Below are 12,658 nucleotides of genomic sequence, written 5' to 3' on the forward strand. Positions count from 1 at the left end.
CACTGTTGCCATGTCTACAGAGGAGGACAGCTGGACCCCTACAATGGGGGACCCAGACAATACTGTGTATATTTCATGTTTCCACAGTATGATCGACTTTATTTGTTTTGAAATACTAGTATTTGGTATGTAAAAATAGACTTGTCCTGTTTTTTTAGTGCCCTCACAGCTATATGATAAAAAAAATTCTCATAATTAGCAGAACAGAAAACATAAAACATGCTAATTGCACACTAGTCTGTGTATTCAAAGCACTGGAAGGAAACCCTTGCACATGTGTTTCCTGCACTGACTGAAATGGCAGCTCAGGTGCATTTATAAATTTATGACCCCCTTGAACTCCTCTTTTGATCTGTTTTAATTTTAGTTAGCTCTCAAAATCAGAATCAGAATCAGAAAGGGTTTTATTGCCAAATGTTGAGCAGGTTTACCACATTAGGAAATTGCTGCGGTGCTTCAGTGCAAACATACTGTCATAAATTACGCTAAAATAGACATGAAAATAAAAATAAGAATAAGAATTAAAAGTGCTAAGTAGATAGATATATACATGAGTGCAGGTGGTGATCAGTGCCAAACATGGAATGATGCAGTGAACACAGTGTAGGGTCATGTGTTAGTGGTGGGAACAGTCATACGGTTATTGTTCATGTGTCCGACAGCAGAGGGGAAGAAACTGTTCTTATGGCGAGAGGTTCTGGTGCAAATGGACCGGAGCCTCCTGCCTGAGGGGAGCAGGTCTAACAGACTGTGTCCAGGGTGAGAAGGGTCAGCTGAGATCCGAGCTGCACGCCCCAGTGTCCTGGAGGTGTACAGGTCCTGCAGAGATGGGAGTCTGCAGCCAATCACCTTCTCAGCAGAGCGCACAACACGCTGCAGTCTCTGTTTGTCCCTGATAGTGGCTCCAGCGTACCACACGGTGATGGAGGAGGTGAGGATGGACTCGATGATTGCAGTGTAGAATTGCATCATCGTCCGTGTTGGCAGGTTGAATTTCTTCAGCTGCCTCAGGAAGTACATCCTCTGCTGGGCTTTCTTGATGACGGAGGTGATGGTGGGCTCCCACTTCAGGTCCTGGGTGATGGTGGTACCCAGGAAGCGGAATGAGTCCACAGAGGTGATGGGGGTGTCAGTCAGGATGATGGGGGGGAGTGGGGCTGTGTGCTTCCTGAAGTCCACAATAATCGCTACTGTCTTCTGGGCATTCAGCACCAGGTTGTTGTGGCTGCACCAGGACGCCAGACGTTCAACCTCCCTCCTGTAGGCAGACTCATCCCCGTCCGAGATGAGTCCAATAACGGTGGTGACATCTGCAAACTTGATTAGCTTGACAGACTGGTGGGTGGAGGTGCAGCAGTTGGTGTACAGGGAGAAGAGCAGAGGAGAAAGAACACAGCCCTGAGGGGAGCCGGTGCTGATGGTCCGGGAGTCCGAGACATTCTTTCCCAGCCTCACATGCTGCTTCCTGTCCGTCAGGAAGTCAGTGATCCACCGGCGTCTCAGTTATCATAGAATACATCTCAGAATAAATTGTAGGCACTTGCACCTGCAGGCACAGCTTTCATGTCTGTGTCAAAACAGCCTCTGACCCCTGTATAACATCTGTTCCTTATATCCAGGTCACTCCTGTGCTATTTTACTATTTCACTGTTTTGAGATTCTCCCATGAACCCTCAAAAACCATGTACCTGTCTCTGCAGGAACCTGGGCAAACACAGACAGTCGTCATGACAATGTCAAGGTTCCCCTTAAACTTTATCACCATTGTCCAATAAAACATAATTTCAACTTTTAGGTTAAAAGAATGACATTTTAACCTAAAAGTTGAAATCTGGTACTTGAACAGCATATAAGGATTAAATGTACTTAAAATCTGGTATTATTTATAGTCTTTTACAGTATGAAAATACAGTGAGGGACATTCTGCATCAGTGATGAAGAAACTGTGAGAAATCCATTACATAACAGGCAGAAATAACAATGAAACACCCACATCAGCAGTGTAGACCAGTGCGTTGTGGTCAAGGGAAATCAAACATTACTATGATTTTCTTCACAGCTGAAGAAAAATTAATGGATGTTTACATAGTGGATTTGAACTGGATTCGGGACTGAAATGGAAATAGAAAAGCTAGGTTGAATGATGGCGCAAACACAAGAAGAGAAAATTAAATACTTAGTCAGAAAATAAAGATTGGTGTATGAGAATGTCCCAGGAGAGATTAAAAAAATCCCACAATTAGTTTATTCTTTGCTATAAACTGCCAACTGTGACTCCCATGATGTACCTACGTTGTAAGCATCATTAGGAACTGGTAAGTACTTTTAGCTACTGAAAATGATACAACATGGTAAATGGGAGCCATATTACCTTCAAACTTCTTAGTCAGTTCTGTCCCTGATGGACAGCAGCAATATTTATGTATAGGATATCATAACACTACAAGTCTTTTTCAGCAATACAGGACAGCTTGTATGCTTGCTATCCTCCCACTGGCCTCCTGTTGACTGGATGGCTTTATGCCTAGAACAGCATCACATTTCAGGGAATCTACACACCGACATGATCACACACCTGCACTCACAGGCGTGCCAGGAAATTCACATGCAGAGCGACAATGATATGCAGAAATACAGTAACACAGTGGAAATCTGTACGCACACTATAGATGGTTGCGTGTGTGGTAGGAGAAAAGCTCAGGACAAAGAGATAGCACATTTTGTTTTCAAAGTGTCATGTCATATCTGTGGTATGACTAAGTGACCTCGATATGGGCACAGAAGTGCACACGAAGGAAACAATTATCTTTCTTAGTTGCATATTATTTGTGTGGTTGAAACAGGCTTTCATTTACTGATTTAACTCAAGGTCACTGAGTCACATTTTATCACAGCGCGTAATGTTTTCTCATTGTCTTCAGTTCAGATTTGTAAAAAATACAGACTCATGCACAAACACGCCAATTATAGTTTGTCTTTGTAACTAATGTGCAACAAAAATCAACACAGCATGTTACATTGCAGTATATCTCACACATCCACACCACATGCTTTCTCCAGTTTCTTTCCACCCATAAATAGAAAAAAAAGAAGATAAAAAATACCCTTCCAGCATTATTCATTTCACTACTTTGCCTTTATTGCTGAAAATAAAACAACACATAAGTAAAAACAATAAATAGTCATTGCCGACGCTGCTTATGTACAGAGTTGCTTGAAAGTATCAGGCTCCATCTGTGTTATATTCTTTCACGAGAAATTAATCGACACAATGCTGCTTTTTTGCACACACAAGTTAAACATACTTTTAGCTGTAGACATTTTTCAAGAGCTAATATATGAGAAAATTTAACTGATATTTTGTGGGAAAATTTACAACACCTGAAGTTACATTTTGCCAGAAAGTCATTATTCAAACATTAAACTGTAGCAAAAGAAGGGACTAAGAAATACTGCTATCAGATGACATAGTTCAAAGTTGTATTCTACAGTAAGGTTTTTCAGTGCAAAAAGTGAGACTTTAATGAAGCCTGTAACACTGGTAAAGCTCTCCTGTAAAATTTATGACCTCATAGTTCTACCATCATTCAGTGGGGACTAGAACAGAAAGCAGTGGTACATCATTTTAATCAAGTCTATCACTCAAGAGGCTAGAGAGTTGTATAACACTGTCAAAGAAAATCAATGTGCATAAACATTGAACATGCTTTTAATTCCAAGAACAATACTGTCATACCCTGCAAAAATCAAAGCAATAGGTCATGATATTATTCAGTTTAAAAAACACATTCATTAACAAAGGCACTCAAAGGATTTCATCTTTAGGTACACAATAGAAAAAAAATAGAATACAGAATAGAATACAATGTCTGAGTGACACAAGGCCTCATCTGACTATGACCTCAGGTGACTGAGCATCCGTTGCTCAGAGATTCTACAATTATGCAACATTTGGGAATGTTTGCACCGCACCCAAGATGAGGAGGCTGGAAGACACAAAAACAGTCCACTGGTGGGAAAACGACTCCACCAAAACAGTCTTTTATGTTTGGATTTTTGTGTATGCATATGCGCGCATTCAAAAATGTGAAATTTCCATTTCATGAATGGGTGTGAGAATGGGTTGCCTTCTCTTCTGGGACATGTAAAGATTACTGCAATAAACGGGGATATATTAACACTCGTGGATAGGTCTCTATGTACAAACCACTGCTATCAACAATCCACATGGGCTTAATCTCCAATCTTAGACGTGGGCGCTTTTGGCATGATTGGTGGAGGGCGCAGCTGGTGGGTTGCTGCCTCCCTGTTTGGAGTAATAAAAATGGTTGTTCTCCTGGTAGGAGCGAGACGAGGAGGAATCGGATGAGCAGGTGACGATGGATCCACCGAGCAGGCTGAAAATAGTGCCCACCCACCCAGAATAGAGGGAGAAGCCAAATGACATGAGGCCATACTCACGATGGGCCCCAATGGGAAACCAAATAGTGGACACCAAACCGCAGATTGCTGAGGAGAAAGAGACAGACAAAATGTTCAGTTAGAAACAGGAAATTAATGTAAAAAAACATATGATTAGATTTTATGAGAACCGAATCTTGAATTTAAACTCATCCCAAAAAGCCTGTGTAAAACAAACAATGTCTAAATGTAAAAAATTACATTTAAATAGTGCACTTAAATCCATCCTATATCCAGTATCATTACATACAAGAACAAATTCTAAGTGAACACGATCAAAGATATATAAATGATACGGCTACTTATGTAAAGAAGTAAGCACAGATATAAAGATAAAATGTGGATTATAGTTTTACAGACAACAGAGTACATATAGTAACATATAGTTACAATAAGGCAACATGCCCACTGAATTTTAATTATGCTATCCAATAAGTATTTAAAAACATGCATACCCATATATGTTCCTGATAGCTAAAGAAAACTTTTTACTAGCTTCATTAAATCTGAGCTTCATGGTGAAAGAAAATCTGTCATGAGAAAAATGGGCAGTATGAAATGATTTGGTCACTAGGGTTGAAATTTCATTTCAGGGACACAGGCGCTGGAAATGCTAAAGCACCAGTGAAATATTTATAAGCACAGAGTTCATGTTGTTCAGGACAAAGACAGGGTGTGGACGAGTAGGTGGAGGAGAGGAATGTGATGGAACCTTGGGGGTGGGTTCAATGGAACAGGAACATATAGGAGTGCATGTGTACCCCAGGGAGGAAAACAGTCAAATTCAACATCCTGTGCTCGCCACAGCTTGTAAGCATCTGGTGCACGTATAAAAGTGGTCAGAATCAGGAAGGTTCAAAGAGATGTTGACGTGTATATTAACTAATCTCTTACCAACTATGAGTATAAGCACTCCTCCCAGGATGGCACGCTTGTTCTTTGAGCTCTGGGGTTCACTCCCAAGGTTGATGCAGGGCATGGACATGAGGAGCATAACCACTGCTGGGAAACCGAGGATTGAACCTGTGATCATCAGGGCACGAGTAGTCTGGATGTAGGCTATAGACGCAGAAAAGGAAAGTTATGCGAGGAATGTACACGGCATAAAAAACAATGCAGTTTTTTTGACAATCAACTCATGAATCAATAGATGAAAAATAATGAAATTATAAAGAACTTGTAGTTAGATAACGGGAAATAAAATAATTAGTGTCAAAAATATGGTGTAACAAACCGCATGAGCTCAAGTGAAGAGAATAACTCAGCGTGTATAAACAAACACTGTGCTGTTCAGACAACGTAGACGGAGCAGTGTCTACCTGGCAGATCCAGGATCTGTGTAAGGGATACGCAGTGGTAGAGCCCTGTAGAGATGACACAATGCGCCCATGGTCCCCTGGCCTCCAGCTCATCCATCTTCTTACAGGTGTTTAAACCGTATTTACAAATATTCACCCAGTCAGTGGTGGATGTGGCGATCACTATACCTAGCCACCCGAGGAAGCTGAGGAGAAACCCGCCCAGTTGGAGACAAGAGTTTGCCATGATGAAAACTGCGAGTAAAGACCACTTGTCCCGAGTTCAGAAACCGTAAGAATCCCTAAAACTAAAGCTGAGTAAAATGACAAAACAGAAATGTAAGTGATAAAGCGTTAAATCAGTTCCACCACACAAGATAATCCGGTCCACGTCCAATTGAATAATTCCATCAAATGAGATCTGTTGCGTACTTCAAAAGAAAGGTTTAATATGACGATACCTTTTATAAGGGGAAGTTCAGTAAAGAAAAAAAACTAGCCTAAAACTTTCAGCCAATCAGAAAATCACGTTTGCTATTTCCAAAAAACAAAATGTGCACTCCCCTTTACCGGATCAAGTGATGCAGACTGTGTAGGTGGCTGAGATTGAAGCACAGAATGTTTAACAAGAGGCCTGCTGCCATCTACTGGTCATTCTGCATTCTCTTCAAACGGACTGGCAGAAAGGTGCATCGTCTCCAACGAAACAATCCCTCAATAAAAAGTTGGAGAAGAATAAAAGAAGACCCGAGTTAAGGTACACATTCCTCACTATATCGCTACGTTTATTTTCCGCACTTCTATTATTGTGTGATACGTTGCGGGATAATAAAGTTATTTGAAATCCACAATTTTTATGTACTTTTATATTTTTACTGTATATAATTTTCTGTCTGTGACCGCCTGTTATTTCCCTTAAAATAACAAAAGTAGATCGGTTAATTTACTATATATTACATGTTAATTTATTATTATTATTATTATTTTTTTTTTGGGGGGGGGGGGGGGGGTTGGTTAAAAAAAAAAAAGACTCTTCCTGGCGTAAATTTTACCATTTTTGATAAATCTTTTTCTATCGTTGCTGGAACTAAGCCCTACATGACAAGTAATCTTCTTTATATAGATGCTAATTAAGGAAAGAGGACAAGCTCAGCATCTTAATTTATTGGGCAAACAGACACAAGGCATGATCAAGACCGCTAGCACAATCAACACTGTGAAATAACCTTGAATGTCTATCTGTGACAGCAGTCCAATTTATCAGCACTACATGTTCAGCATCACCCAAGAACAGTCAGTAATAATTTTATATGTTGTGCAGTGGTTCACACATTCACCTAACAAGCAAAGGATCGATTCTAGAAGTAGACACAAATCCATCGGGGGCTGTGTCAGTTAGGAAATCCACCTTAAAAATATGTCAAATCAAATATGTGGAGCTACCTTCTGTGCAACTCGTCTCCTTCTTCCTTTTTTTGACATATACAGGCTGTGGCTGACAATGAGCATTTTATGTTTGCTGGTCTTGTTTACCACCTAAACGCCAGCTTCCTCTGCCTGTAAAGTGACTTAGTTGTCTTGGGGTGTAAGGTAAACTGATTAATTTTGTCATGTGACGACGCAGGGTGGGAGATCAGAACCACATACTCAGTGTTCAGCTGAAGGAGCCTATCTATGTATCAACATACAACATGATAGCCCACAGGAATTGGGGGCTCTACCTAACAAATGATGATGATCTCAGTAGATTAAAATTGTTCAGTCATCGCAGATTAAATATCATAGCTGTTTATTTTTCTCCTGGATTTTCTGCTCTAATTTATTGTCCACATGTATATACAGTGCCTTTTCCTTAAAGCAAATTGGAGTAGATTTGTTTATTTGGCTGCTGTACCAGGGTGTGTTAGGAAGTATTTCCAGTCACTTTACTCTGTTCTTTTGTTTCCTTTGTTTCTGTGCCGGCATCTTTTCTCTTTTTTTGCCTGGCTTTTAACTCTCTGTCACCTCTCCCATATAGTGTACTACAAGCCTGGGAGAAATTTACTGTGTCCTCCTGTAGTTCACAAACAGGTGAAATTAGCTTCATTTTTTCATACCTATGAGTCTTAGATGCATGCCCACTTTTGATCTACACCCACATTCAGTATGATTTCTGCTGGTTACTCTGTGCTGTTACATGTAGACACAGTTTGGGACTTCTAACATCATGGTAAAGATCCCTCAATCTTGGAGCCACTAGTTAATGATCCAAATCATCAACAGGGGGCGATAAAGCACAGCATTGGTCCACCGTTTACATTCAGGTGTTGTATGACAAGGTGTTTCCTTCCACCCGTCCTTGCTGGATGGAGTTAAGTAAGTCCTCCATCACTCACATCACTCAGTGACGTGGCAGCAGCATAGCAATCATTCTGAGAGGAAGACTGAAACTGACTGAGACTTTTCAGATACCCCAAGGTCACTGACTGTAATGGCATCTTTGGGCTACATCCTTATTGCGTGTTTTGCCCATTGCTCTTTGCCACAGATGCACAAATCTCAGATTTTATTTATTTCAGCACATCTCATCAGATCAGGTATGATCAGAATATCTAAACAGAAATGGCCTCTCATCAGGTAGGCCTATGCTATTTTCAGCCTGAAAGAAAACGTTTCTCGACAAGTATCCTGAAAGCAGTGTTACTTTCAATGTATCTGTCATAGCTTCCAGGTCAATGGATTTTACTTTGAGAAAATTTTGACATCAGAGATGTGGGCTCGATAGTATTACCTCACCCTGCATATCAAAATTTAACACAGACTGCATACTTCTTTAAAAAAAAACTCCACCAGGTACTGTGGGGAAAAAAACAGTAAGGAAAGACTAAGACTTAAATGTATCAGCAGGACAAAAAGCTGCTGAAAAGCCAAAGTTGTTGGTATCAGATTATTCTTTTTTTGGGTAATAGCAATGTATCTTGTTAATGCAGTTTCAATATTTCTTTCAGCTGCTTCAAAGAGAAAACCTTCCACTGAAGATAATCATTTATGACTTTCACTTGGGTCCAACAGAGCTATTGAGTTATAGTCATTCAGTGTAGCTTTGTTATATTTTAAAAGAGACTACTTTGTTTCAGATCAATATTTATACTTTGTTCCATTCAAGACAGCAAAGGGGTTTGCTGCATGCACTTGGTGGTGTTAGACTATTAAAAATGTCTTTACCATTACACCATCTGCAGCTGACACCACTGACTTTTTGTAGGCTTTTGTTTTATTGTAGATTACCTTGCTTTTACTGGGTTAATCTTATATCCAAAATGTATTAATGGATGCACAGGCAGTGTGTTTAGTGGTGAGTAAATGAAAGAAATGAAAGAAAAGAAGGAAAAACACAAACGTATATCTTCAGATAGTATCTCCAACCTTATGAGACACAGTCTGTGTGCATCACATTAGTGTAAAAGTGGTGGGATAAAAACACATTAGATAAACACATAGATCATTGGGGTAAGTGGTTTAAGCCAGTCAGCCATATAAGAAGTGTTACACTTCATCTCTCCCACCATTTAACTACTCTGTGTCATTCATATCGCTCTCTGTCTCTCCCCTCAACTCTCCAGCTCAACTGCCTAATAGAAATGGATGAATGCATAGATAGAAAGATGGATGGATATAGATAGATTGCTCTTAGTAACTAAATCAAAGATGGAAAAAAGTGAGGGAGTATCCATGCATGAACGGGGGAAACCACATGGAAAAAAAGAGTCAAAAAATAAGAAATGTCCTGAACATGGGAAGAGAAAATCCCACTATGATTCCCTGAGCAGTTCGTAAGATACTGGTTGAGTCAGGCGGCAAGGGGATGGGAATATTATGCTAATGGATTAAGGACTGCAACAGTGACACTGACACAGAGGGATGATGGGATTCTATCCCTCCTAGGGAGAGAAAGAGGGGAGGGGGCAGTGCATGCAGCATGTTTGTGTGTGTGCCTGTGGACAGGGCATTTGAACACAGAAGACAGGAAGCACAAGAGAGTAACTCCTCTCTAACCCCTCATGCTGTCAGAGCTGTCAGTCAGTCAGGTGGAAGAGATGAAGACCAATGACATGCTCTTTGTCTCTGAAAACCCGGACTAGTCGTCCAGTTCAGAGGTGGAGTTGCATTGGAAGAGAATGAGTCATGAGTGGGGAGGTGAAGAGAAGCAATGATAAAGTGATTGGAAGAAGAAGGTTACCGTTTTAGGCCAGCCCACTGTGATGGAGTGGCAGCCATATTGGATGAGTCATCCCCAGCCTAAGGGAATGATGGGTACTTTTTCAAATAGATGTCAAGTCACATTCTGTGATTAACAGGAGCCAGAAGCGGAGGAGAAGACGATCATTCCAACAGTGACGTGACTTGCACTGATGAGATTTCAATCAAAGTGCTTCACAGTTGATGTGTTGAGGAAAAAACGAGTATGCATCATTTAAATGTTAAACACAAAGCATCTGCTCGTCAAAAGCGTTATCAAGAACATAAAGTATCAACTTGACTTTTTATGATGTTGGGTCATTTATTAACTATATTTTAATTACTGCAGTTATGTTTTTCTGCATAGTGACAGTCTCTGTTGTTCCATTATGCATCTCTTGGTCATTTGACAGAACTATGCAAAGACGTTTATATTTTGATATTAAGTTGAGAAACAAGGGCAGCAATTTATTTACACATTTGCAAAGATACATAAAAAATAAACCATATAAGTCTTAAAAAAGGGGTTTTATACAATTCCAGTGAACTTGAAAGTCAATATTGTTATGGATACCTTTGTTCTTCAACACCTCCTGAACTCTCTTTGGCAAGCCTTCTTTGAATATACATAAGCAGTCTTTAAAAAGGCTTTTTGGGAGGACATTTCAAAGCTTTTTTTAAATTGTCTTTTATGTGTAAACACAACACCCCTTGAGTTATGTGTTTTTTATGCTTGAATAAGTCAAAGGTCATTGTTAAATGGCTTAAAAAACAAAATCCCAGCCCAGACCTCCTTCTCCCCAACCATCTCCTCCAGCCTTTCTGGGGGAACATCGACAAGGCGTTCCCAGGCCAGCTGAGCTATATAATCTCTCCTGCGTGAATCCAAAATATATATTATATATAAATATATGTATGTAGTGGACTGAAAGTTACTGAAAAAGTAGCCAATAACCAAAGAAAATCTTCGCTCAACACCACTTAAAAATTAAAAATGATAGGAAAGCTAGATATACAGAAATAAGAGCTGGGTCAAGAATTTTGCACAGTACTGTATTTCTCAAAGCAATGTTTAAATTACATAAATTATGGTGAAGTTTGGTTAAGTAAAACTAAAGGATGTATTTTAGGCACATAGGCACACTTTTGCTGACATTTCCTTATGCAATTATAAGACATTAAAAGGAAAGATCCTTTCTTTCAAATAGACTTTAGTGCAGAGCTCCCAAATTTAAATTGCTGCTTAGTTGTACTTTTGAAAATTGTTATACATCCCTGGATTTATGCCTGGCGTGAACATGCATCTCTTGTTGGGATATTGCACAGACACAATAAAGATGGATTACACTTACATTTTCTATTCTCCTCCACTGTGTACATCCATCATTCACATCACTTCCTGTAATAATGTTGCTGAGTTATTAGATCATTTGATTGACATACTCCTGCAATTTCCATTTTGTTTTTTTGATTTTTTTTATATGAACGTTTGCACAACACCTTCACTTCTTTGGTATTGTGCTTTTTTAAATGTCTTTTTTGTGAAATTGCTTTGGTGGCTCATAATTTTTCTCATTAAAATGGGTTTCCACTAATTAACTTTATTTGAACACCAGTTAATGTTAGCCTTTGGCTGTCAGGAAGTGGATCTCACTGTGACAAAAGTCTTCAGTAAAACCACTAGTGAAGTAAGTGGCTGAGTGCTACTTTATGGTCTCACACACATATCTCTTTGATTTGACTGCACTGTAGATGGCAGAGCAGTTGGAGCATGTTGCTGCAGTTGGAGCAGAGTTGGCCATGTGTTTGCAGTGTAGCAGCCATCACTCACCACTAACTGTGTTAGCCATTAGTATCAATTAATCTCAGCAAATGCTGTTGGCCATTACACTCAATACATCACCACTGGCTCTGCTAACTACATACCACACAGAACATAACAGAGTGGTAGAACCCCGTCGCTCTCTGGGAGAAGATGAGAGATACATGTGTCGTTCCCCATATGGCTGAAGAGAGGGAAGAAAGTTACAGCTAGAGAACAAGCAAGGATAAAGAGGGAGGGAGAGACAAATGGAAACAAAGGTGATATATAATTCATCCTGACCCTCTGGGACCGAGGAGCGCAGATTCTGTCAACACAGTAAATGCACTCACAGGATTTGTCATAATATTTCATTAATGCTGGGAAGAGATTTACGTAGCTACCAGGGGTTAGGAGGGTGGATTAAGAAAGGGGTGTTTTCCAAAATACATGTTCTGAAACTCTTGTATACAAACATATTTTGAAGCTACCTGTCAGCTGGCACATGAACTTGTTTCTAACCCTGAGCTCCGTCTTTCCCATCTCGTCCTATTCCTTTCATACAGCTCCTCTCTCCGGCATTTTCAAACTGCTTAAATTAGCCTCCTCATCATTCTGCTCTTTATAATCCTCCTCTTCCCCTCCCCTCTCCCCTGTTGTCACCAGGAATAGAATAATCTATTGCTCTTTACACGGTGGGCTGTGCATTATCTAATATAGGAGATGGGAATGTGTTGGGCAGTGAGACAGAAAGAGAGAGAGATGGAGAGATATAGGGAGAAGGAGCCATGTTGTGACTCGTAAATCATTTTGATGAGAGGCTCTGCAGTAGTGGACTGAGTTGAAGTTGGGCCATATGTGAACCACAGGATTACGTTAG

The 12,658-nt window shown here is 40.0% G+C and overlaps 1 protein-coding gene across 1 annotated transcript; it reads right to left on the minus strand.

Moving 5' to 3' along the window:
• Positions 1-3,114: 3,114 nt before the first annotated feature.
• On the minus strand, positions 3,115-6,210 carry cldn11a (claudin 11a). The gene is made up of 3 exons (XM_086275372.1): positions 5,781-6,210; positions 5,356-5,520; positions 3,115-4,509 (listed from the first exon to the last, which is right to left on the minus strand). Exons 1-3 carry the CDS (start codon positions 6,004-6,006, stop codon positions 4,247-4,249), a joined length of 654 nt encoding a protein of 217 aa, XP_086131498.1. The 5' UTR covers positions 6,007-6,210; the 3' UTR covers positions 3,115-4,246.
• Positions 6,211-12,658: the final 6,448 nt, after the last annotated feature.

The sequence above is a fragment of the Aulonocara sp. 'chitande type north' Nkhata Bay genome, linkage group LG19 (assembly GCF_057382095.1).
Source record: "Aulonocara sp. 'chitande type north' Nkhata Bay isolate Kocher_YH1m ecotype deep benthic linkage group LG19, A_spYH_male_GT1.1, whole genome shotgun sequence".
Taxonomy (NCBI): domain Eukaryota; kingdom Metazoa; phylum Chordata; class Actinopteri; order Cichliformes; family Cichlidae; genus Aulonocara; species Aulonocara sp. 'chitande type north' Nkhata Bay.